The following is a 26877-nucleotide window of genomic DNA, read 5'->3' on the forward strand; positions in this document are numbered from 1 at the left end:
TCTCTCTGGGTCATCCCAGTGCACCAGCCCCAAGCATCCTATATCCTGTAATGAACCTAGACTGGCGATTTGTTTCTTACATGATAGTATACATGTTTCAATGCCATTCTCCCAAATCATCCCACCCTCTCCCTCTCCCACAGAATCCAAAAGTCTGTTCTATACATCTGAGTCTCTTTTGCCGTCTCGCATACAGGGTTATCATTACCATCTTTCTAAATTCCATATATATGTGTTAGTATACTGTATTGGTGTTTTTCTTTCTGGCTTACTTCACTCTGTATAATTGGCTCGATTTTCATCCACCTCATTAGAACTGATTCAAATGTATTCTTTTTAATGGCTGAATAATACTCCATAGTGTATATGTACCACAGCTTTCTTATCCATTTGTCTGCTGATGGACATCTAGGTTGCTTCCATGTCCTGGCTATTATAAACAGTGGTGTGATGAACACTGGGGTACACGTGTCTCTTTCAATTCTGGTTTCCTCGGTGTGTATGCCTAGCAGTGGGATTGCTGGGTCATAAGGCAGTTCTATTTCCAGTTTTTGAAGGAATCACCACACTGTTCTCCATAGTGGCTGTACTAGTTTGCATTCCCACCAATAGTGTAAGAGGGTTCCCTTTTCTCCATACCCTCTCCAGCATTTATTGCTTATAGACTTTTTGATTGCAGCCATTCTGACTGGCGTGAAATGGTACCTCATTGTGGTCTTGATTTGCATTTCTCTGATAATGAGTGATGTTGAGCATCTTTTCATGTGTTTGTTAGCCATCGGTCTGTCTTCTTTGGAGAAATGTCTATTTAGTTCTTCGGCCCATTTTTTGATTGGGTTATTTATTTTTCTGGAATTGAGCTGCGTAAGTTGCTTGTATATTTTTGAGATTAGTTGTTTGTCAGTTGCTTCATTTGCTATTATTTTCTCCCATTCAGAAGGCTGTCTTTTCACCTTGCTTATAGTTTCCTTTGTTGTGCAGAAGCTTTTAATTTTAATTAGATCCCATTGTTTATTTTTGCTTTTATTTCCAGTATTCTGGGAGGTGGATCATAGAGGATCCTGCTGTGATTTATGTCGGAGAGTGTTTTGCCTATGTTCTCCTCTAGGAGTTTTATAGTTTCTGGTCTTACGTTTAGATCTTTTATCCATTTTGAGTTTATTTTTGTGTATGGTGTTAGAAAGTGTTCTAGTTTCATTCTTTTACAAGTAGTTGACCAGTTTTCCCAGCACCACTTATTAAAGAGATTGTCTTTAATCCATTGTATTCTTGCCTCCTTTGTCGAAGATAAGGTGTCCATAGGTGTTTGGATTTATCTCTGGGCTTTCTATTTTGTTCCATTGATCTATATTTCTGTCTTTGTGCCAGTATCATACTGTCCTGATGACTGTGGCTTTGTAGTAGAGCTTGAAGTCAGGCAGGTTGATTCCTCCAGTTCCATTCTTCTTTCTCAAGATTGCTTTGGCTATTCGAGGTTTTTTGTATTTCCATACAAATTGTGAAATTATTTGTTCTAGCTGTGTGAAAAATACCTCTGGTAGCTTGACAGGGATTGCATTGAATCTGTAGATTGCTTGGGTAGTATGCTCATTTTCACTATATTGATTCTTCCGATCCATGAACATGGTATATTTCTCCATCTATTAGTGTCCTCTTTGATTTCTTTCATCAGTGTTTTATAGTTTTCTATATATAGGTCTTTAGTTTCTTTAGGGATATATTCCTAAGAATTTTATTCTTTTCATTGCAATGGTGAATGGAATTGTTTCCTTAATTTCTTTTTCTACTTTCTCATTATTAGTGTATAGGAATGCAAGGGATTTCTGAGTGTTAATTTTATATCCTGCAACTTTACTATATTCATTGATTAGCTCTAGTTATTTTCTGGTGGAGTCTTTAGGGTTTTCTATGTAGAGGATCATGTCATTTCCAAACTGAGGGTTTTACTTCTTCTTTTCCAGTTTGGATTCCTTTTATTTCTTTTTCTGCTCTGATTGCTGTGGCCAAAACTTCCAGAACTATGTTGAATAGTAGCGGTGAAAGTGGGCACCCTTGTCTTGTTCCTCACTTTAGGGGAAATGCTTTCAATGTTTCACCATTGAGGATAATGTTTGCTGTGGGTTTGTCATAAATAGCTTTTATTACGTTGAGGTTTGTTCTTTCTATTCCTGCTTTCTGGAGAGTTTTTATCATAAATGGATGTTGAATTTTGTCAAAGGCTTTCTCTGCATCTATTGAGATAATCATATGGCTTTTACTTTTCAATTTATTCATGTAGTGAATTACATTGATTGATTTGCAGATATTGAAGGAGCCTTGCATCCCTGGGATAAAGCCCACTTGGTCATGGTGTATGATCTTTTTAATGTGTTGTTGGATTCTGATTGCTAGAATTTTGTTGAGGATTTTTACATCTATGTTCATCAGTGTATATGGCTGATTTTGAAATTCACAGTCACTGTTACAAAGTTTTCAGTTCATTTTTAAATTGACTGAGAGTTTAATTCAGGGTTTACTCCATAGTTTTGTTCTCAGAGCCATGAGCGGGAGGGAGATTAATCTTTGGCCGGTGAGATTAAGGTCAGTCCAGGCTGTCTGGTATCTTCTAGGTTACCAGAGAAACTCCTTCTGGGGAGTCTTTGAAAATAAGACACACCACCCTCAGTGTGGAGGGTTGGGGTTTTATCTTACCCGAAGGTAAGGAGTGGATTAGAGACCCTTTCAGCTTTGCCATTCTAGAATTCCTCCCAGAACCTGAAGTTTTCTAAATCTCCAAAATATAAATCAGTATATACCAGTCCCACCATGGTGCAGAGCATGAGATGAATGTTAGCTCCATTGAGGGCATATTTCTTTCTTTCTATTTTTAACTTTTCTGGCCATACCATGTGGCATGTGGGATTTTAGTTCCCCAACCAGGAATCAAACCTTCGTCCCTTGCATTAGAAGGTGATTCTTAACCACTTGACCACCAGGGAAATCCTGAGGGCATTTCTGAAAAGAACCTGAGATAACCACCAGTTTGGCAAACTGGCCTGTTATGTTTGGTTGGTTTTCTCCAAAGGCCTGAGAACCTACTTGAAGACTATTCTTTTGCTGACCAATATGGTAGCCACAGACCACAGGTGGCAGTTTAAATTTAAATTAATAGTAAATGAAGTTAAAAATTCAGTTCCTCAGTCACACCAAGTACTTTCCAAGTCTTGCAACAGACACCCATGGCTGTGACCACTCTCCTGGCCAGTGCTGATCCAGAGCTTCTCTGTCACGGCAGGATGCTCTGTGGTCTGGATGCTGTGGTCTGGACTTCTCCACCTTCCTGTTCTCTCCATCTTCTTTAAATATGATTTATTTTATTTATTTTTGGTTGCACGGGGTCTTCGTTGCTGCCTGCGGGCTTCCTCTAGTTGTGGCGTGCAGGGGCTACTCTTTGTTGTGGTGCGCGGGCTTCTCATTGTGGTGGCTTCTCTTGTTGCAGAGCACAGGCTATGGAAGCTCGGGCTTCAGTAGTTGCAGCACATGGGTTCAGTAGCGTCGAGCTTAGTCGCTCTGAGTCATGTGGAATCTTCCCGGACCAGGAATAGAACCCGTGTCCCTTGCTTTGGCAGGCAGATTCTTATCCACTGTAGCACCAAGGAAGTCCTGTGTTCTCTCCATCGTGATTGAGTGAAACAACCTCTGAGTGGACTCTCTTCCCTTTCCTGCAGAAGAAAGTGTCTTCACAGTGACCCCAGACACGAAAAACAAGATCTACCTGCGGACCCCTAACTGGGACCGGGGCCTGCCGTCCCTCGCCTCGGTGTCTTGGAACATCAGCGTGCCCCGCAACCAGGTGGCTTGCCTGACCTTCCTCAAAGAGCGAACAGGTGTGGTCTGCCAAACCGGGCGTGCATTCATGATCATCCAAGAGCAGCGGGCCCACGCCGAGGAGATCTTCAGCCTGGAGGAGGAGGTGCTGCCCAAGCCAAGCTTCCGCTATCACAGCTTCTGGGTCAACATCTCCAACTGCAGCCCCATGAGCGGGAAGCAGCTAGACCTGCTTTTCTGGGTCTCGCTTACCCCAAGGACCACGGGTAAGGTCTTTTAGGGGTGGTGATGAACATCAAATTGGTGGCTCAAGAGTCGGGAGCAAGCCTGGAAGGCAAGTCAGAAAGCATGGATTTGAGCCCTGGCTGTCCATGTATCAGTTAGCTATTGAATCAGTAACTCTGAGTAACAAACCACTCCAGAATGCAGTGGTTTAAAAACAGCTGTTTGTAATTGCTCACATGTTGGCTGGGCATTTCTGGTCTGAGCTGGGCTTATCAGATTCATTCACTCAAGCCCCTGTGGGCAGCTGCAGGTGGGCTAGAGAACTTTGTCAGTCTTGACCAAACACGCTCACATTCTGGGGCACAGACAAGATCAGCAGAGACAACTGGGATTCCTTGGCTCTCCTCCACGTGGATTCTTACCCTCCAACCTGGGCCCCCCTCATGGCAAAGCCAGAGAGATGCAGGAGAGGCTGGGGGAGGCATGCTAGGTCGCCTGATGCTTCAGATTAGAAACTCATACCCAATCCCTGTGACAGCATTGGTTTGGTCAATCCAGATTCAAGGGGAGGACAGGTAGACTCCACCTTTTGGTGGGAGGAGCTGCAGAATCACACCTAAAGGACATGGTTCGGGCAGAGGGGAGAATTAGGGCATTTTTTATAGTCAATCTACTACTGATCTCTTTCTGACATAGAGAAAGTCTCTTTTGCCCTCTGATCTTCCTCATCTTCCTTCTGTAGAGAAAAGATAACTGTAACTACCCTGTAAAATTTTCACTGGGCTTTCAGAGTTGGTGACTCAAATGTGAGAACCTGAAAAGTGGGACACAGATGCATGACACCGGCACTTTTTATTTAGTCCAGTGAAACATCAGAATCCTTGAAGGCCCTTGGTCGTGAGCCGCAGAGCCATGATGAGGATTTTGCTTTTATGCCCAGAGTGGCAGCATCCACTGGAGGGTTTGAGGTAATCTGTGCTGGGGCCATGTTTGCACTTTATTCCAAAATAGTCACAGAGCATCCCAGAGTGTTGGAACCACGGAGATGTTTTCCCTGACCCCTTCTCTTTTTTGATGGTCAGATAGATTGTGTATCCTCCCAGGTGGATAGATTGTGACCACCCAGGCCACACAGGTGGTCAGCAGCAGGAGAATCGACAGGGCTCGCCCACATTCTCAGATTAGCTCCTGGGTTTTTTTCTTCTCTTCCATTCATTTTCTGTCATTTATTTTTAGCCCTGTTTCTCTCTCAGTCTCACCTTTTGTTTTCTTGTTGAGCAAGCCAGAAAGTCTAAATCTCAGTTTGGTGCGGGGCTCTCTCTCTGCCTTCTTTTCTTTCTCCTTTGTACAACTGTAGGAGGACAGCACACATGAGACAACCCTCTCCTCACTCCTTCTCCTCTGACTTTTGACTCCCTGCTTTCTTCTACACTCCTCTCCTCCAACTCGGGCAGTGGCGATTGGGGGAGCACAGCTGGGATAGGCCAGGAGTAGCCTTTGGAGTAGATCTGGTAGGTCCCCCAGTTCACTGCATAACTACCCCAGGATTTAATGGCTTAGATGGTCACCTTTTTTTTACGCCCACACTCCAGGGGTCAGGAGGACTTCCCAGGTGGCACTACTGGTAAAGAATCCATCTTCCCGGGCAGGAAAAGTAAGAGACACGGGTTCCATCTCTGGGTCTGGAAGACACCCCAGAGGAGGGCATAGCAGCCCACTCCAGTACTCTTGCTTGGGAAATCCCATGGACAGAGGAGCCTGACGGGCTACAGTCCCTAAGATCGCAAAGAGTCAGACATGACTGAAGCGACTCAGCATGCAGGCCATGGGTCAGGAATTCAGACAGGGTACAGCAGGTGGCTCATCTCTGTTCTAAGATATTGGGAGCCTCCGCCAGATGCCCTGAACAGCTGTGGGGGGTGGGCTGGGATGGTTCACCTTTGTTCACTTTCAAGGCTGGGTGGGAACCGTGGGTTTTTTTTTTTCCTCCTGGAGTCTCAACATGGCCGCTTGAGCTTCCTCACAGCATGGTGGTCTCAGCATAGTCAGACTTCTTACATGGTAGCTGTATTTTCCTCAGGAAACACAAGACACTTCCACATTTCTAAAAGGTTAGGCGCACACCAGCTCAGCTCATATTCAAGAGGAAAGGAAGCAGATCTCCCTGAATGTGCGAGGAGCGGCATGGGCCTATGGGGAGGGAAGGAATGGATGGCGGCCATCTTTGAAGACTGTCTACTGAAGTTCGTCACCAGGCTAAACTAACCCCACATGTCTCCTCACCTCTCTCCCTTGTGTCTCTGCTCACAGACCTGACTGTCATCGTCCTCGCGGTGGTGGGAGGTGGCGCCTTACTGCTGTTTGCCCTCGGATTCATCATATGCTTCGTGAAAAAGAAGTAGGTGGAATTTCTCAAACTCTTCTCCTGAGCTGACACCTCCTTATATCACACAACCCAGAGCTGTCATTAATTACTGACTTTTTCCCCTTGCTTTCCATTGTCCCCCCCAAAGATCAATCTTAAATACTATTGCCGGGGGGGTTGGGGGGGGCGGAATTCCCTGGAAGTCGAGCAGTTAGGATTCCGAGCTTTCACTACCTCGGGCACAGGTTTGATCTCCGGTCAGGGAACTAAGATACCACAAGCTGTCTGTCATGGCCAAAAAAAAAAAGGAAAAGAAACGATAGTGCCAGATGTGAATTATGCTTGGGGGCTGGGGTTGGTGCAGAAATCCCCTACCTAGCAGGAAAAAAAAGAAAACACACATGTGGTGACATTTTAGCCTGCAGTTTTTAGGCAGCTGCCTCAGCACAGGCTCCCTGTGAATCATTTACTGTCTGCTCATTAGACTGCGGTCCTCATGGGGGTGATGTTGGCAGAAAAAGCTCATGTAAGCCCTGCCAGACCAGGCCTGTGAACCTGCTCCGCCGTCACCTTGAGGTACACGTGCACGCTGCCCAGCTTGTTCTCCTCCAGTTTTTTAAACAAACTGTCTGTTTATGCTTGTTTGTTGGCCTCCAGACGAGTACCAGAAAGCCAGCCCTGTGGGCAAGAGACAGGAAGAGCCAGTTAACTGACTCAAGTCTCACCTTCCACCCCCTCAGGATGACAGCTTCTTTTTTATGAGAGGACAGGGTTGACCTTTTTAGAGGTTGACCTTAGTCCACGCTGCTACTAGAGTTCATCAATTCTGCTCATATTTCTGATTAAAGCCGTGGGTGGCAGGGACAGCAGGGGGGTGTGTCTATTTTCCTTAGCAAAAAAACTAAAAAAAAATTTTTTTAATTAACCAGGGCCATGAACAAACAGTTGAAATTGCTGATCATCAGTGAGACTGTCTAGAAATGTCTCTGCTGGTGAGGATGGGCTGGCAGGTCCAGGGGAGACGTCTCCTCGGGGAAATGGGATCACACGTCTTGCATGAGGGGAAAGGGCTTCTTTTAATGACACATCATTGTATGGTTTCTCTCAGAAAACTTTCCCGTCTGGGGTGCATGGTATATTCAACCTAGATGGGAAAGCGTGTCACTAATACTGAGAGCCAGCTTCCTGCTCAGGAGGGAATTGGGTGGGGAGGGGAGGGGCCCGCACTTGCCTCTATCCCTAAAGTGCCCCAGTCCCGGGCTGAGAATCCCCAGCCCCCTCTTTGCTGTGGGGGAGGCTACTGGCTGGCAGGTTTACATAAGGCTCCTCCATGCCCAAATTAGGGTGGGAGGAAACACGGGTTCTGTAAGGGAGAAGGGCAGACAGTGCCGTTGAACTTGTTCCTTAAGCATGTATTTCCTGGGACTTCCCTAGTGGTCCAGTAGCTAAGACTCCACGCTCCCAATGCAGGGGCCCCGGGTTCGATCCCTAATCAGGGACCTAGATCCCACATGCCACAGTTAAAGATTCCGTGTGCTGCAACGAAGACCTTTTTTTTAAAGCATGTATTTCCTAAGGGTCTTCTGGGCCTTAGGAACCAAATGCGGTGCTGGGGGATACACAGGGGACAGAAGAGCTTAGTGGGGACAAGAATGGCGCTGTGGGAGCACAGGGGAGGTGCATCATTACAGGACCTCAGGCTGGGGCCCTGGCAGCCCGCTGTTCTGGCCGGGGAACCTAGCATTGCAAGCTGCATGTACTGGATTTATTTTTATCTCAGACAAGTCCGGGTTCATCATTAGGGAACCGCCAGCCTGCGAACTGCATTATGTGATCCCTTATGCTGATTGAGCTGATGTCCTCCATTTGAATCTCTGATTGGCCCAAAAGTCAGCCTACCCTGCTTTTTCACTGGTGGAGATGGAGAACGAGGCTTTGTTTTCGAGGCAGGGAGTATTAATGCTTGTCCACGTCGAAGTACCAAAAAACATTACAAACCAAGCATCACTGGTGGTGGGAGGGGAAGTCGGGCACCCTGGGCTGACTTTTGTCTTGTTGGTTGCTCTTTCTTCTGTTGGAGGTTACTGCTGAAAGGACTGGCTCCCTCTGCTCCTTCTGAGTCCAAACTGTCCCCAGCTCCAACTAAAAACTAAGATACAAGCTTCCATCCTGAGTCTCGTGTGCTGTCATTTAGAATCGAAATGGACGTAGCTTGTACACGTGCAAAAGTGAGCTGAAGCGTTAGCTACAGGAAAGAATTCAAAGTCGTGGGAGGCTGGCCTGGGCATGCCCATTTCTGCTAGGAAAGGGTATTATCAGACCCTCCACCTTTGGACACCACGCGGGTAATCAAATTGAGGCACGATGGTGTTGACAGTGCCCACTCCACACCACTCTCTGCTCCTTAAGTCTCCACCTTAAAAACTGGAGACAGAGTTGGTCCCTCCTAAACGTTCTCTGAGGACAGCAGTTTCCATTTCAAATGCTAAAGCGACCTGAGGGACTCGGGGAGACCTGGGTATAATCGACCCTGAAGGATCTATTATACGTTCCAGTAGGGACATACAGTTGATGGGCTTCTAAGGTCACATTCTTCCTGACTTCTGTCTCTTTCCCTCCCTCAGTAAGAAAAAGAAGATCACCAAGGGCCCAGCCGTAGGCATCTACAATGGGAACGTCAACACCCAGATGCCAATGCAGCCGAAGAAGTTTCAGAAAGGGCGCAAGGACAATGACTCGCACGTGTATGCCGTCATTGACGACACCATGGTATACGGGCATCTTCTGCAGGATGCCAGCGGGTCCTTCCACCAGGCAGAGGTGGACACCTACCGGCCCTTCCAGGGGCCCACGGGGGACTTCCCTCCCTCTCCACCCCCCACAAACTCCAGGTCCCCGACCGTCAAGCTGGCCACAGATGAGCCGCCCCCTGGCTCCCCTCCTGAGTCTGAGAGCGAACCGTACACCTTCTCCCACCCCAAAGACGGGAAGTTCAGCAACAGGAGCACAGACACTCCTCTGCTGGATGCCCACGAGCCCACGGAGCCCGGGGAATAACAGGGACCCACCCAAAGACTTGGCATACAGCAGGGCACTGAGATGCCCTTTAGGGTTCCCATCCATATATCCTGAAGACATGGAATTGTGTGGAAAGACAAAAGGAAGTTTTTCCTGAATGCCACCAACTTCTGATTTCCACGTGGACTCACTCCGCCGCTGAGACGTTGATCATGATGATTTGTGATCTGGATGCTGTCATCTCCGGGCATGTCCTTCTGTACTCAGGTTGGGTTGTAACCAGCCCATAATGAGAGGGAAGCGGCTGAATCACCCAGGACAGGGCTGCAGCAAGCCCCACATTTGGGTTTCGACCTCTTCAGGTTGACAGTGTCAGTCCCTGGGTCCTTGCTCTCACTGGGGAGCCCCTGGATGAAAATATCAGTGTGCTTTTTTAACTATTATTATTTATTGGGTGGTCCCAGGTATTTAAGAAGTCAAATGGATTGCCATGCAGCTCTTCTCACCTGGCATAGTGGCAGCTCACGCTCACTGATTAGATGGCTGAGATTTGACTTCTGTCCGCCACTAGATAAACATGTGCCTGTCCTCTGGGGGGTGGGAATAATTTGCAGCCTCTCCAGCCGGAAAACAGTGTGTGTGTGTTTGAGGGCACTGACGCACGTCTGCTTTGAGCAGAGACTTGCTGGTTGTCTTGCTCAGCGTGTGGTTCTCTCGCTGCAAAAATCCGTCTTGAGTCGCATTGTCCTTGGATCTAGGAATAGGAGAAATGTCCTGGAATCGTAGTGTGTGGCTCCACCCAGCTGCAGCAACGCTTTAACATTTAAACAGAAATGCAGAGAGTATCTTCATCCTCTAGAAGCGTTGAAAGAGGATTTCCGTGGTGGCTCAGTGGTGGGGAGTCTGCCAGTGCACGAGACACGGGTTTGATCCCTGATCTCTGAAGATCCCACTTGCCTCAGGTCAGCTGAGCCCGTGTGCCACTATAGAGCCAGCACTCTAGAGCCTGCGAGACACAGCTACTGCACACTACAGCAACCAGAGAAGCCCCAGGGCCGCAACTAGAGAAAAGCCTGCCCAGCAACAAAGACCCAGCACAGCCAAAAAGATACCAGTAAATACAGGTACACACTAGAAAGATAACACTGAAAGGTACAGGAGGGAGTGGCCACTTGTATTAGTTGCTAAGGCTACTGCAACAAATTACCACACGTTTCCTACCTGACGGTTCTGGAGATCAGAAGTGCAAAACGGGTTTCCCTGAGCTAAAATCCACGTGTCAGCAGAGCTGTGCTCCTTCTGGAGGCTCCAGGGGCGAATCCATCTCCTTGCCTTTTCCAGCTTATAGCGGCCTCTCACATTCCTTGCCTCCAGTTGCGGCATTGTGACACTGCTGTTGTTCAGGCGCTCATTGTGTCCAGCTGTTTGCAACCCCATGGACTGCAGCACACCAGGCTCCTCTGGCCTCCACGCTCTCCCACAGTTTACATCTCTGTCCTACCGACAAGGACCTTTCACTTACGAACCTCACCCAGGTAACCCAGAGTCATCTCCCCGTCACAGGATCTTTAATTACATTGAAGATCCCCTTTGCCCTGTAACACATCCACAGGTTCCGGGGATTAGCACATGGACCTTTCTCCTGCCTACCACACTTTACCCGCCCCAGGAGAGACTACAGAATGTTCCAGCCTACAGATGTGTTTTGTTAGGCCTGCAGCATCTTTTTAAAGAATTACTCACCAACATTTGAAATGACAAAATGTTTACATAACAAATCTGGATTGGAAGATCTGGCCATGCTGGGACTTGCATGCTCATCAAAAAACAGCCTGCTGGAGTTGAAACAGCTGCTCTCTAGAGGGGGCACGCAGTTCACCCATTCAGGCCACACCTCTCCCTATTGCCTCCCACACAGAGGCTGAGGGTCTGTTGCCGTGGGTGAGTGCCCTTCAGGGTTGCTTCTCTCATAATGAAACGGAAAGTTTAGGACCCATACCTCAAGTGACATAAAAAGACAAGTCTTGAGGTTGATGTGTGCTTCAGGAAAGTTTTGTTACACCCAGCCCACATCTTTCATTTATACTAATTACCAGCCCAGCTCCTCCAGGCGTTTGCCTTCGTGGCCCCTGCTCTCATCCAGGAGGAAAACGATTGTGTTATGCCTCGTCAGCACAGTCCCAAGGTCAATATTTCTGTGGCAAAACCTCCTTTAAAAAACAGATGTGGGTTGTCAAATTCAGTGACTTCACCTTGAAAATGCACTGTCTGGACTTGTCCCCTTGCTACTTTGCCTCCCTGAAAAGTTTTGCAATCATCTAAATGCTGTGAGGTCCAAGGTCTCTTGAATTCTTTCCAGAAAGAGGAGTATTATATTATTATTATTATTATTATTGTGCCTTTGGTGCTCCCTGTGACACTTTTACTCTGAAAGGCTGGCTCTGCCCAGGGACCCTCATTGTCTTGGCCTGAGATGCTGGCAAAGCTCCTCCAGGAAGGACCAGAGGAGGTCTGTGGCTCCTTTCCTTTCGTGAAATTGTATCACTATTTAAAATCGTCACTGAGGCCCTGGTCCTCCATTCTCTGCCTTCTCCGACCTCTTGGCCTCTTCTGAGGGTCACTCAGCGCTCTGAATTCCACCCCCAAAGCGTGACTGTCATCACACACATTGTCTTTACCTGCAGGGGCCCCACGTGGCCATTTCCTTTTAACCAAGAGCTCAAAACTCCAGACCACGTTACTATCTTCCTGAGACCTCAAGTAAATCTCAAGTTCTCCAGAAACATGCCTCCTTGAAGGGGCCAGAGTGATGTACCCCTGGCTCTTCCCTTTAGAGCTCAGGCCCCATTTCTGTAACATATTTTCAGGGTCACTGAAAACCAGACACATTTGTTGAAGCCTAGCTGGTGCCAGCAGAGTGCTCTCCATGCCGTGTCTCCCCTCAAGCCCATCCTCTGACAAAGCCTGGCTCAGGCAGGACTGATTTAATGCTGCAGCCATTTTGCAAGATTGGGGGGGGTCTCAAGGAAGAGCCAGTGGGAAAAGCAGAAGTCTAGGGGACGTAACCTTGGTGAAGGTTAGGACAGATTTGTGCGGATCTGCAATGCTTAACTCAAAATAATTTATTTGTTATAGATACTTTTTAGGCAGCATTTTGTTCATTTCCTATACTTTTTTAAATAAACAAATATACGGAAAAAAAAAGAGGTATCAGGTTGTTTAAATGCTTTGGCAGCTTGTCCCCTGGGTCACCTGAAGCCCTCATTGCCTGGTTGTTGACTGAGACAGGTTCAGCAGGAGCTCAACGCATTCCATCTTCTCTATGTGTTTATGTTCTAGCAGGCCAGGCTTTGAGCTGCCAGTGGGTGACTCAGAAGCCACAGTTTGTTCTGTTCTGTTCTTGTTGAGGCAGCTGGAGTCCCCTCTGTGTGACCCTCCTAACACCTGTCCCCTATTGAGGCCACCTTGGCCACTGACTGCTCAGTGGCTCAGCAGTAAAGAACCCACCTGCAACGCAGGAGCTGCAGGAGACTCGGGTTCCATCCCGGGGTCAGGAAGACCCTCTGGAGGAGGAAATGGCAACCCTCTCCAGGATTCTTGCCTGGAACATCCCATGGACAGAGGAGCCCAGCGGGCTACAGTCCATGGGGTCGCAGAGTCAGACTCGACGGAGCACGCACAAAAACGTATGCTGCTCTAAGCCCAGGGCAGCTCACCAGCCAATGGAACAGAAGCAAAGAGAGAGTGGTGGGAGAGGGAACCTCCAGGTGGGTGCCCACACACTTGGACAGGAGACCCAAGTGCACAAGGGAGGCATACACAGAGGGTGCGTACACAGCATCGCGGAAGAACATTAAACTCATAGAGAAGTGACAAGACAAAGGAGAAGTACTCTGAGCTTCTAGGAGTGGCAAATTGTGGAAAGGTAAGAATATGGCGGAAACAAATGGAAAACACAGGTCTTAGCAAAGTGCGTTGTGTCAATTTCTCTGGTGTTGTCTCCAGGCTAAGAGTGTAGAGTCGTCTCTGGTGATTAACAATTGTCCTGTCCTTCCTGGTAAAGAGAGAGAGGACAGAGAGCTTTTCTTGTGTCTGTTCCTTCTGAATTGCCTTCAATTCAAAATAATCCTCATGCCAGGCTGGCATATTTTGGGGTGGAATACCCTGAATCCCTCACTTTCCCATTTGAAACATAAGTTTCATATATTAAAAGTTGAGTCGGCAGCTGTGCAAAGAGACTGGAATGAGAAGTAGCGAAATAAGAGATCTGCAGAGGCAGAGAAAAGCCGAAATGGAAGAAGAGGGAAAGAACAAACCTAAGTCTATTGCCCATGTCTTCATGAATCAGTCTCTCAGGCCCAGGAAGGAGTCACTCGGTGAAACAGTTGTGTTTCATTTTAGGAAGCTGTGCTGCAGGCGGGAGCAGGGGGCCTGCTGAAGTCCAGCCTTTATATGGTGTCGGCAGTCAGGCACCTAATGAGGGACATTTCTGTAGAAAATGAAGGGGAAACAAACTGGATCCTCATTTTTTGAGTCCAGGGGGTCGTTAGTGAGAAGATTTCTAGATGTTGGGCTCAGAGCATTTTTAAATGGTGGACAGAATAGCAGTGCCAAGCCAACAAATGTCCTAGTTTGCGATTCCAGTGTCAGATTCGCGCGTCTACGTTAGCATCACTATCACCAGAGTTTGTGGTGCAGCGTGTGGAGGTGTCCAGCTGCACTTTGCAGGGCTTCTCCTCCTTCTGTTGCTCCTTCTCTCTCTCTTTTTTAAGGTAATCCCAAGAAGGATCTAGGCAGTCAGGTAGTTCTCAATGGCACCAAGCTGGGGGGAGGGAGAGAGAAAAAATGGAAATGTTAACTGCTAAAATGCACGCATGTCAGAAACCAGTTTACCAAGAGGTCAAAAGGCTCAGAGGCAGTGAGCCTGGCTGGAGTCCCACAACCCACCCACAACAGTATGCTAGAGTTTTGTTGTTGTTGTTGAAAAACAGAATTTCTATAAGTACCCCCATTTCTATCAAAGATAATCAAAGACTATTTTGTTTGCACAGTAAGTCTAGTCTCATGCAATTTGGCCTAATTATTTACAGAAGTGCAGCAAGAGTGGTACCATGTCTCCCCAGACCGAAGAGACCTCGGAATTGGCTAAGAGGCCGCCATGAAACGTGAGCTGTGTGACAGGCAGCCTAACTTCTCTGAGCCACAATTTTCTCAACTGTAAAATGTAAATCCTAATACCTACTTATTAACAAGGTGACTGCCAGGGTGGGGAAGAGATGCTGTATGTGACGGTGTCTGGATTTAGTGGTCACTCTTTGTTAAACCTGCATTGAAGAGAGAAAAAAAATAGTCTGCTCAATTTGGCATGGTCTCATCTTCAGCAAACTGGCTGCCTTTCCCTGTGAGCTGACAGTTCTCTAGCTAATTGTGTCAAATTCGAAGACGCTGTACTCCGCGTCCTCTCCACACTCATTTTAGCTGTCAGCTTCAGCAAGCTGACATATGATCCTCAGCATTCATGTAGCCCTAGAAAGAGATGTTCCTGGGGGAAGCATCACAGCATGAGCCGTGCGGGCTCCACAGCCAAAGAATCCAGAACTGTGAGCTTTCATTTTCTAACACGATTGCAGTGTGATAAGATACTTGGCTGCCCATGGCAGAGGCAGCACCGGCTGTTTGGGCTTGCCTGACCAGGCACCCAGACCAGAGAAGGACCTCAACAAACACATATGAGGTGCGCACCATTGTGGCTTGAAGTTACCATAGCAACTGTCCTGTCTTTTTCTCCCTGTTCCACTCCTACCCCATCACAGAACACCTTTCCTCAGTGACAAAGAGGCCAAGAGTTGTTGTTCAGTCGCTAAATCATGTCTGACTCTTTGCCACCCCGTGGACTGCAGCACACAAAGCTTCCCTGTCCTTCACCATCTCCTGGAGTTGGCTAAAATTCACGACCATTGAGTCAGTGATGCTATCTAACCGGCTCATCCTCTGTCGACCCTTGTCGTCCCCTTCTCCTGCCCTCAATCTTTTCCAGAATCAGGGTCTTTTCCAGTGAGTCAGCTCTTTGCATCAAGTAGCCAAAATATTGGAGTTTCAGCTTTAGCATTAGTCCTTCCAGTAAATAATCAGGGTTGATTTCTTTTAGGATTGATTGGTTTGACCTCCTTGCAGTACAAAGGACTCTCAAGAGTCTTCAGCACCACAGTTTAAAGGCATCAATTCCTTGGCGCTCAGCCTTCTTTGTGGTCCAACTCTCACATCCGTACATGACTACTGGAAAAATCATAGCTTTGACTAGACGGACCTTTCTTGGCAGTGATATCTGCTTTTTAATACACTGCCTGCTTTTGGCAAAAAGTATCCCCACTGTAAAGCTGGTCAGAAACTCATCACTTCTCTAATGTAGAACTAAGCCAATGCCTCAAAATTGCCTCTAAGCATCTGAAAAGTTTCAAAAAGAAGTTTGAAAAAAATCTTACTAAAGAGGAACTGTGGACAGTGTTTGCCTTCATAGAAGGAAACGGTGACTGGGAAATATCCCCCCTTATACCATTCTGTAGCTTTTGAATTGGAACCGTACTTATTTTACTTACTTTACTTATTGGAAAGTATCTTATTTTACAGTGAAAGAAAATGAAAACAAAAACTTCTTTTTAAAACTTGTCAAAACTCAAGATTCCTGGGACTTCCTGGAAGTCCAGTGGTTAAGACTGTGTTCCCAATGCAGGGGACATGGGTTTGATCCCTGGTCAGGAAACTAAACTCCTGCTTGCAGCAGGGCCAAAGAGAATACATTTTAAAATAAATAAATAAATAATAATAATAACAACAGAGTACCCTTAAGATTCTTCGGTGGTTCAGTCTTGCCAGCCTCTTGTGAGTGCAATTTTTCAGAGACTTTTTCCCCCTTCCTCCGCCCCGCCCCCAGTGGTGGGACCAGTTTGGCCAGATTTCACCCTTTCTGGTCAAAAATCCCAGGTTACTCCCAGAGAGGCTAAAGGTTGGAAAAGACTGGAAGGTGTGGTAGCTGCTTGAAAACCCTGGAAGCCTCTTGCACACTACCTCAGGGATCATTCCTCAGTGCTAATACTCCCAGGCCAAGAAGTTCTCTGGGAGCTGACACCAATCCTGGGACAACAGGTTTTGCACCCCGCTCCCGCATCGGAAAGAGAAGTCCCAGGACCAGCTGGTGATCCGGCGTCAGCTCCATCACTGCCCAGGACGTTCAGATCTGACCTGCCCAGGAGCCAGGCTGGAGGGACTAGAATCCGCTCAGATCTTAAGCCTAGGAAGTACGGTTGGGAGGGTATCGGCTGCCCTTTGGAGTTCAGGGAGAAGAAATCATTTTGTGATGCTTAATCATTTGGAAGGAAAAAAAATTTTTCTTTTTTTTTTTAGCCCCCACCCCCTCAAAGAAAAAACATTAGTTAAAGAGTGAAAGAGATATTCTACCGCAGGCTTGGGTTCAGTGTGTACTGTGGACCCTGGGCTGGTTCCCTGGGTCTCAGGATAGCAGGCGGGTCCAAGTCCCTCTAGGGTCCCTTTCTTTCCTGGACACATTAATTGCTTGGCTGCCTGCCACTGGCAGCGTCACCAGAGCTCTTGGCAGGCTGAACACTAATCCTACCTTCCACCTGGGAGACTGGGAGGGAACCTGCTCTCCAACCTCCTCCCAAGGCTGCAACCCCCACTCACCCCCACTGATGGTTGCAGCTGCTACCCAGGAGGCCCCTGCTGGTATCCTGAGACCCAGTGAGCCAGCTGAAAGTGAAAAAGTGAAAGTGTTAGTTGCTCAGTCCTGCCTGACTCTTTGGGATCCCATGGACTGTAGCCCTCCAGGCTCCTCTGTCCATGGAATTCTCCAGGCAAGAATAGTGGAGTGGTAACCATTCCCTTCTCTAGGGGATCCTCCCGACCAACGGATCCATCTCATATCTCCTGCGTCTCCTGCAATGCAGGTGGATTCTTAACCGTCTGAGCCACTACGGAAGCCCAGGGGGCCAGCTGAGGGAAGGATAATTGGGAAATGTGAACTTCAGAGGTGATCCTTTCCAATCAGGAGTTAAATTGCCCTCACTTCCTCTTGAAACGCAACCCGGTGATATTTCTGCAAATAACAGTCTTTTTGAGAAACACTGGCAACACAGATACTTCCAATAATGAAGATGAAAATCCCTTATACCTCTTAAAAAATGTCTAGTGTCAAATCAGTCCAATATATCCAGGATAAAGCTGTATTTTCAATTATATTTTTCTTAAACAACATAGGTAACAAGCTCCTTTTGCGATAATGAAGGCTTTGTCTTTGGTGTTAAAAAAAAAAAAAATTATTTTCTCCAGGCCAGGGACATCAATTTCTAAAATGAGAATTTACACTTGCTACAGATGCTGCAAGCTGACTTTTTGCACAAATAGATCAAGATGTTTCTGTTTGCCTTCAGATCCTTGCCAAGGGTTGAGCGATAATTGAACATGGCAACAAATCTGCTTTGATCTTCATGAGGAATTTCAGTGTGGGTAGCACTCAACTGCCTGGTATTCATTCTGCTGTGGATCCAATTCAATTCAGTTATCTCAGTGTACTCATTAAATGCCTACTATGTGTAAGACGTAAGTGTGGGATTGTGGGTAAGACTTAAGTGCAGGCTTCCCTGGTGGCTCAGCTGGTAAAGAATCCACCTGCATTGTGGGAGACCTGGGTTCGATCCCTGGGATGGGAAGATCCCCTGCAGAAGGGAACCCATTCCAGTATTCTGGCCTGGAGAATTCCATGGACTGTATAGTCCATGAGGTCGCAAAGAGGTAGACACAACTAAGCGACTTTCCTGTGTAAGACAGTATGCTAAGGCTGAGCGCTGGTGGAGAAGAAGTGACCATATAAAGTGCTATGAGGGAGGGCTGAGACACAGGGTGGGGGAGGAGAGGAGACGACAAAACTTCCGTGGCAACATCTGCTCCTTCATTCAACAAGCACTTCACCAAGTGAGGCGCTGGATGTCTCGGTTCCATTAGCTCCTTTCTTGAGTGGTTAAGACGTTTCTAAACCGGAAGAGGAATGAATTGTGAGGCTTGGCTGGAGAGGCAGTCATCAAATATGGTAAGTTCTTTGCCAATTTTTAGTCACTTTTCCCAACTGTAATGTTTTGCTTCTCGCCCTGCTCCTGAGGCAAGAGACCATATTGCAAGTATTTAGTAAACAAGCTACATTCATCTATAAACCAAGCAATACATATTGTGCTGATTCCTCAGCTTATATGCTTTTTTCACTTCGATCATTTTATTTATTGATTACCTTTGGCTGTGCAGAGTCCTTGTTGCTGCCTGACTTTTCTCTAGTGGTGCCGACAGGGGGTTCCTCTCCAATTGTGGTGTGCAAGCGTCTCACTGCTGGCTTCTCTCGCAGTGGAGCTGGGCTTTAGACGCCGGGGCTTCCTTCAGTAGTCCTGGGACACGGCCTCAGCCACTGGGGCTCCCAGGCTCCAGAGCACAGGCTCAATGATGTGGCTCGTGGGCTTAGTGCTCTGGAGCATGCGAGATCTCCCCAGACCAGATATCAAACCTGCGTCTCCTGCTTCGGCAGGCGGATTCTTCACCCCTGAGCCCTGAGGGGAGCCCTCTCTGTGATAGTCTTACACAAAGAACTTTTCGCTGAGGATACTGAAAAAAGAAAACCATGCTCTCTATCATGACCCTCAGGAATGCTGACGACTGGAGTGGCTAGAATGTTCTAGAGTCTATGCCTGTAAGACACAGGTCACCCTAGGATTTAACCTTGATTCCAGATCTTTGCACAGAACTATCACCACTTTAGGAAGAGCAGCCTACTATTCTCTCACCTGAACTGGAGACGAAACACACATTCAGGCCCCCGAGGAATAAAAGGGACCAAACAGCCTCAGTTGGGGAGGGCAGAACCCTGGGGCTTCCTGGATCTAACTCAGCAGGCCCAGAGTTTGGGGGTGAGAAGGGCAGGCTTGTCTACAATGCTTTAGTCCCATCTCAAGTTCCTGAACTGTCATTTTCCAGGTCCCCTTTCCCGAGTTCTTTGAGGGCCCAGAACGTTAGAAAGGGGGTCTCTGAAGATCATGGCTGTGCTAGGGCTGAGCTTCTGCAGAACAAACACTGTCCTCCTCTCTGAACAGCCATCCTCAGATGCTAAATAGGGGGTGACCTGAGGACAAGGGGAGGGAATTGATGAGCTCTGTCTCGTCGGTTGGTCAAATTCCAGCAAATTCCAGTGAAAGGGTTCCTGTCACAGCGACCACTAAATAAACGACTGTTTGTGCTCAGGCGAGAGCCTTCCCCCCACACGCGTGTTCAAGGACTGCCTTCAAAACAACAATGACACAAATCCCCACCCAACCAGCGATCCTGGATTACCTCAGTTACCAATCCTTCCAGGCCTTTCTAGCTTGAAAAGCAAAACTCTCATCTTTGGATTGTGAGGCAAGGGTCTGAGGCCAGACTCATCCCCCCAACCCCCTTCCTTCCACCCTGTCTCCCTGGGGGGCGGGGATGAGACCTATCTTGAGACATATTTTTAAACCAACTGCCTGGCTCTCTGCCCTGCCTCCCACTTCTAAGCCATCATTTTAAACTATGTTTAAAGTGGACCACATGGGGACAATTAAGGCAAAAAATTCCTAGGCCTGAGGGGCCCAGAGGATGAGAAAGACCTTGAGGAGAAGTGAGGGAGCCAGAGGTCCAAAGAGATCTTCCCTGGTGGCTCACGGTTAAGAATCTGCCTGCAATGCAGCAAACATGGGTTCGATCCCTGGGTAGGAAAGATCCTCTGGAGAAGGAAATGGCAACCCACTCCAGTACTCTTGCCTGGGAAATCCCACGGACAGAGGAGCCTAGAGGGCTACAGTCCATGGGGTTGCAGAAGAGTTCCAGCAGCAGCAGCAGCAGAGGTCAGAGAAGGGGGAGGTTCTGAGCGAGGTGTGGGGAAGGGAAGGGTGAGGCAGGGGGAAGTCTCCGGGGGGAGGCTGGCTCACTTAGCCTCCTGGTGGCAAGTCCAGACTGCCTCCCTCCAGGCCACCTGCCAGGATCCTGAGACCCAGAGAGCCACCCGAGAATCAGGAATCACACCCTGTGCCGCCTTCTGCGTGTGCTAAGTCACTTCAGTTATGTCCGATTCTTTGTGACCCCATGGACTGCAGCCCTCCAGGCTCCTCTGTCCATGGGATTCTCCAAGCAATAATACTGGAGTGGGTTGCCATGCCCTCCTCCAGGGGATCTTCCCCACCCAGGGATCAAACCTGTGTCTCTTAGGTCTCTTGCGTTGGCGGGCAGATTCTTTACCACTAGCGCCACCTGGGAGGCCTGCTGCCTGCAAAGAAGCGTCCCATCACATCCAGGTACAGGTGAGGAACCTGGGGCCCTCCCCAGGGTGCAGAAGGCCAGGTTTAAGGCCACCAGCATGTGAGTAAGGACACTGCCAGACCCCTAGTCGAGGACAAGGGCAGATTCCCCGTGACACTGCCGAGGGCCTTTCTGGTTAACATTTTCACCACTGGGGGAGACAGAGGTTGCTCCACCTAGGTTTGGGCCCCTTTCTCCTTTGGAGCTTGCACTACCCCACCTGGAGCCCCTGATCCTCCCCCAGTTAAAGCACACAGCGAGAAGTGTCAGCCGTGTGGCAGGATGGGTGGCCTCAAGACCTTCCGGCTAGTGGCACCATTCAACACAGGCAGCCTCCCGTAGCTCGAGCTGACTTGGCCCAGGGATGATGCAGAGAAAACCTTCCTACCGCCTTTCAGTTTCCTCTCTTTGAGCTCACAGTTCCTTTAGTCTGGTTCCTTCTAGAAGAATGAGTTTTTCTAACTGGTGTCCTCTACTTCCACCTTCGAGTTAAAAGGTGAGCCGTTCGCTTTGGACTCTTAAGTCTCTGGAAGGTGACGATCATTATTGGTCTGTTTTTGCTCCTGAAAGCTCTGTGCATTTCTCTTTTAATTAAAGTACAGTTGATATACAAATGTATGTAAGTTACAGGTGTACAATATAGTGATTCACAATTTTTAAAGATTTTACTCCATTTATAATTATGATAAAACATTGGCTATATTCCTCATGTTGTACAATATGCGTTAGTCGCTCAGTCATGTCCGGCTCTTTGTGACCCCATGGACTGTATGCCGCTAGGCTCCTCTGTCCATGCAATGCTCCAGGTAAGAACCCTGGAGTGGGTTGTCTCTCTAGTGGTGGTGTGAGTTTCTCATTGTGGTGGCTTCTCTTGTTGCAGAGCACAGGCTCAGTAGTTGTGTCCACAGGCCACAACCGTGCATGTAAGTCTTCCCGAAGCAGGGATTGAACCCCTGTCCCCAGCACTGGTAGGCAGGTTTTTTTTTAGTTTGGAAGATAACTGGCTTACAATATTGTGTTGGTTTCTGCCATACAGCAACACAAATCAGTCATAAGTATACATATATCCCCTCCCCTCTCCCCTCCTAGCCCACCGCTCTAGGTCATCACAGAGCGCCAGGCTGGGCTCCCTGTGTTATATAACACCTTCCCACTAAGTAGGTAGATTCTTAACCACTGGACCACCACGAAGCCCTGCAAATATTTTTTGCATGCCCACCACTGTGCATGGCTTGCTCTCATCCTTGACTTGTTTCAGACTTAACTTTGCAGTCCTGTGGAGCTTCACTATATTTCCAGTTGTGTACGACTTGTTCGAGGGCACAGAGCAACTTGAGTTAGATTGGAACCCTACTCAGAAGATTCATGTACATCTTGGCTCTGTGTCCTGAAACCTTTCTTTTTCATCATTGTCTTGCCTTTCTTTTCTTCTCTTTTTCTTTCATAGGCTGGATTCAGCACCTTGGAGACAGACTCAGGACCTGACCATCTGTGGACCACCTGTGTGTGCCCTGTGGCCAAAGACCACCAAGAACAAAGCTGGATTTACTGATCTTTTGCAGGGAGGGAGGCTGTGTACATGCACAGATAAGGAGTCATGGGGCCTCTCAGTACAAGGGACTTAGACTAGAACATGGACTTGTGTTAAGTGGTGTGTGGGAAGTTTCAAGGAAGAAGAGGTTTGCTCTGGACTGAATGGTGTCAGGAAGCAGGATTCTACCACCAGGAACTTCAGTTTTTATACAGAAGGTGAGATGAAGGCATCAGAGCTAAAGCCATGGTTGTGAAGAGACAGCTGTCACTTGGGTTAGTTGAGTGATTTCTCTCGTGTGGGCAGAGGCTTAGTTTGTGTCTGTGCTCAGACATGACTACAGAATGGTCTTGTTTTGTCAGGCTTATCTGAAGGTGGTGATGGGTGAGACTAGCTCTGTTTGAGAGGAGAACGTGGCACCTAGCTCTGAGTGCCTGGCTAGGGACTACTTTCGTCTTTGTCATTACAAAGGCAAAGCTTTGATCCTCCAGTTCCAGTCTTCTTTATATCCTAGTCTTGTATCTTCATGATGGGATACGGATCCTCACATTTGAAGAGGAGGAGGAGGGACAGATGAGAATGAGACGGGGGATTTGTTTACGGTGGGGGTGGGGTAAAATAGTGTCTTAGCTTAGAGGATTCATATCTCTGTAACCTAAATAGATCCAGGATTCCATTCCGCTGCCTGAACAGAATGATATTCCAAAGCCATGTTAAGCAGACAAGGGAAGGAATTAGGATAAGCTTCCTATGTAGGTGCCTTGTGAGTTACTGGAGGAAGTTCCAGGTCGAAGGGTGGGGCAGGCATAAGAAGCAGCCGTTCTTATTACAGATAACCCTCACTTAGAAAGGTAGTCCACTCTCTTCGGAAACACAGGGTGATTGTACATTCCAGTTTTCTGGTATATCCTCGATTTAAGTAATGTAACTATTTGATACCCTACATATAGTTTGGCTACATATTATATTGTTCTATATAATTTTTTTAGAAGTGCAAGAGAGTAACTGAGGGAAACACCTGTGAAAGGTCAAGGGCTCACGGGAGCAGGAGTCGGCAGAGAGAGGTGTCTTCAACACAGGTCTGACCCTGTGTGAAGAACAGCAGGGGGAAAAGCAGACTGGGTAGGAAGAACCCCAGACTGCAGCACACTTCTGAGACAATTGAGCCCAGGCCTTTGGAGAGTTCCCAGGCTAAACTTTCCACTTAGAGGGGTCACCTCTCCAGAGGGAATGGTTCAGTACTCAGTCACTGCCCAGAGGCAGCCAGGGAAAGACTGGCCTCTGCCCCTCCCCAGACAGCCCAGGCTGTCGGTCAACTCCTGTTCGGCAGAAGGTTCTCCTAGAGCCGTCTGAGCTGCACCCTCCACGGCTATACGTGTCTTCGGCCAGCAATACCTTTCTTTTTTTTATTTTTTTGAGTCACTGAAGCAGATCAAGTCCTCCCAGAAGCAGAGGCCAAGACAGGATTAGACATGCAAAAGATTTGTTAAAGGAAATGCCTGCGGAGGATAAAAGGGGGAAGAGAGGAGAGGGGGAAAAAACCTATACAAATGTGACTTACACTGTGAATAAATGCGCTTCTATAAGTTCTTTGTTGTTTTAAGCCTCTGTTAAGACATATGCCCTGAATTTTGGCTTGACAACCATGGTTTCTAAGTCGTGTTAAATGACAATACTGTAATTTAGGAAGGGCAAACAAGGTGATATGGGCTTCCCTGGTGGCTCAGCAGCAAACAATCTGCCCGCAACGCAAGAGTCTCAGGAGCCACGGGTTCCATCCCTGAAGATCCCCTGGAGGAGGGCATGGCAACCCACTTCAATATTCTTCCCTGGAGAATCCCCAGGGACAGAAGAGGCTGGAGGGCTACAGTCCACGGGGTTCACAAAGAGTCAGACACAGCTGAGCGACTTAGCACGCACTCACGCAACAAGGTGATGGAGGCACAGGAGAAGGGGACCTTCCTCAAGCTCACCTACGTCTGTGCGGACCTCGACCACCAGCGGGACACGACCTAAAAGCAGCGGGAGGGCGACTGCGCAAGGAGCGGCACAGGCTGCTAAAGCGCCTGCGCAAGACCTAGACTGAGGCTCCGCCCACAGGGGAGCCCCGGGTGGTGAAGACGAGGCGCCGCACCGTCGCCCTGCCCGAGATGGCGGGCAGCGTGGTGGGCGCCTGCAACTGCCAGGACCTTCAGCAGGTTTGAGTCAAGCCTGAGGTGATCAGCCACCACCTAGACGAGTTCTCCATCACCTTTAAAAGCCCATGAGGCACGGCTGGTCCGGCATGGAGCCACCCATTCTTCCTGCTTCGACCCCCGCAAGTAGCTTGCTGGCCAGGAAAGGCACGGTCTTGGCTTTAGAAAGAAAGAAACTGGAATCTAAAGCATCAAATCAAGATCTGCCTCAGCTACTCTTTTTTTCACATGGCTCGTTTCTGGGAGGACTTCGCATGTGCCCTCGCCCTCCCTGCTTCTCCACTTCGCTAAAGGGTAGTTTTGCCTGGCCGGGGACACTGGGTTATTGGGGGAGTAGACGCTTCTCTCGTCCCAGAAGGAGTTCAGAGAAGAGAGAGGGCGGTCAAGAAAGCAAAGTGAGGGTTTAACTAAGCGACGGTACACTCTCAAAGATGAGAAACTGCACCGACTTTCTTTCGCAAGCAGGACATGTGGGATGTACAAATGAAGGGGTGGAATATGCATTGGGGAGGGAGGATTTTGGGGGGTCACGTACCCAGATTTTCATCCTAGCTCCACGTTGCCAGGGAAGGAGGGATTTTTGTCCTTATGTATTCTTGATGGGAAGTGTTATGACCTCGGTGCATGATAGGAACTTCTTATCTGCAAGGTTTTATTGTAATGAGAGCTCAGGAAGCAAAAGGCTACATTTGGACGCCAGAAATTCCTATCTCTTCCCACCTTTCTTTAGCTGTCTCCAGGACACTTATCACCCCAAAATGTATGGTTTCCCGTGAGTCCGAAGGGTCCTTCTTCGTCTGCCTAAGGACCCCCTTTGTTTACAAGATATATGATTTCCTGCTGTCGGCCTGTGTGCCCCTTTTAGTTTGCACCTGGCTATCTCCCTGCTCCAACATTACTCCTTCAAGGAGTCTGGACACTTAAAATCTTCTAAAGGCGAAAGTATCTATGGTCCATCTTGGTTTTTCTTTTTTTTTTAATTTTTATTTATTGGTTGCACTGGGTCTTCATTGCTTCGTGCAGACTTTCTCTAGTTGTAGTGAATGGGGGCTGAGACTCTAGTGGCGGCGCTCCGGCTTCAGTAGTTGCAGCATGATGCGTTGAGCAGTTGCGGTGCACGGGTTAGTTGCCCCAGGACATGTGGAATCTTCCCAGGCCAGGGATCAAACCCTCATCCCTGCGTTGGCAGGCGGATTCTTAACCACTAGACCGCCAGGGAAGTTCTAGTCCATCTTCTGTAACTGCTTTGAACCGAGCACAAGTGTTGTCCCTGCCTGTGGGTGGAGATCTCCTTCCTGTCTGTGAGAGACGGGGATCTCAGGGTGGTTTACGGTTTTGGAGGCGGAGAGTGGGGAGTAGATCCAGTGGATGGTGGCACCTCATCTTCGGGTGGGATGAATTAAAATCCCTGATGCATCATCATTTGAAGAGCTGGAATCCAAATCCAGGGTTTCTTCCTGATTGGTATTGGACCATCCATGAGTAGCTTCAGCCTGGTTTAAGGTTTTCCCGGTGGAACTTGCTGATGAACGGGAGGAAACACTAGTTTCCCGATTTGACTCTGGCTTATTATTTGGCTTGCGTGTCTTAATCGGAAAGACACTTTCCTATACTACTACTGCGCAGTTGTTTTCCCAACAATGCAAAACAGGAAAGCCACCCTTAGAGGATACAACCAGCCCCATCCCTCTGTCTTTGAGCAGCCTCAGAAATGCCAGGACAGTGAACACCTCAAGAACAGGATCCAGGGCTTGTGGCCTAGCTTCTGTCTGAGCAATTGGCATATGGAAGGAGCTCAGTACTTACTAGCTGGCTGTTTGGAGAAATGGTTTGCACAAAGCTCTTTCTGCTAACAAAGTGAGACTCTTTGGCTCATTCTCTTGCAAGCTACATGACCTTGGCTAGTCACTTAGCCTCCCTGGGCCTCAGTTTTTTTCATGTGAAGATTGCATTGATCTTTGAGCTGTTTCTCCTGTGACTGTGTTCTCATGCTGTACAAAACAGCAGTGCATTCTAGTGGAGAAAATGGTTAGTTTCATAGATTGTGTCATGATTTTTAGCATGAAAGAGACTCATAAACCGTGCTTTTCATGAGTCACCCATGAAAAACAGGTGAAGCAGAATCTAATGTTAAGCTTCAGAAATAGCCCTGGAAAATCTGGGTGGAAAATGTGTTTTTACAGAATTCCTTTCCAGCAATCACAAATATACACCAATGCACATGACCATCAACTCCTTTTCACAAAAGTTTCACCGTCACATCATGAAATATCTGAAAACTTTCTTCAAGATTCAGGAAGGACTGAATGTAAATAATAGATAGTACATGGGCCTTGGAACTCAACAGACCTGAAATCAAGCCCCATTCA

General features: G+C 47.9%; 1 protein-coding gene across 1 annotated transcript in view; it reads left to right on the top strand.

Moving 5' to 3' along the window:
- The window catches only part of CDCP1 (CUB domain containing protein 1), a 32363-nt gene extending 22909 nt beyond the window's left edge, over window positions 1–9454 (top strand). Inside the window, exons 7-9 of the mRNA XM_068983135.1 lie at window positions 3708–4073; window positions 6343–6430; window positions 9022–9454. Of these exons, the coding sequence (XP_068839236.1) occupies window positions 3708–4073; window positions 6343–6430; window positions 9022–9454 (887 nt within the window). The remainder of the gene's footprint in view (window positions 1–3707; window positions 4074–6342; window positions 6431–9021) is intronic.
- Window positions 9455–26877: the final 17423 nt, after the last annotated feature.

This window comes from Capricornis sumatraensis, chromosome 10, assembly GCF_032405125.1.
Source record: "Capricornis sumatraensis isolate serow.1 chromosome 10, serow.2, whole genome shotgun sequence".
NCBI lineage: Eukaryota > Metazoa > Chordata > Mammalia > Artiodactyla > Bovidae > Capricornis > Capricornis sumatraensis.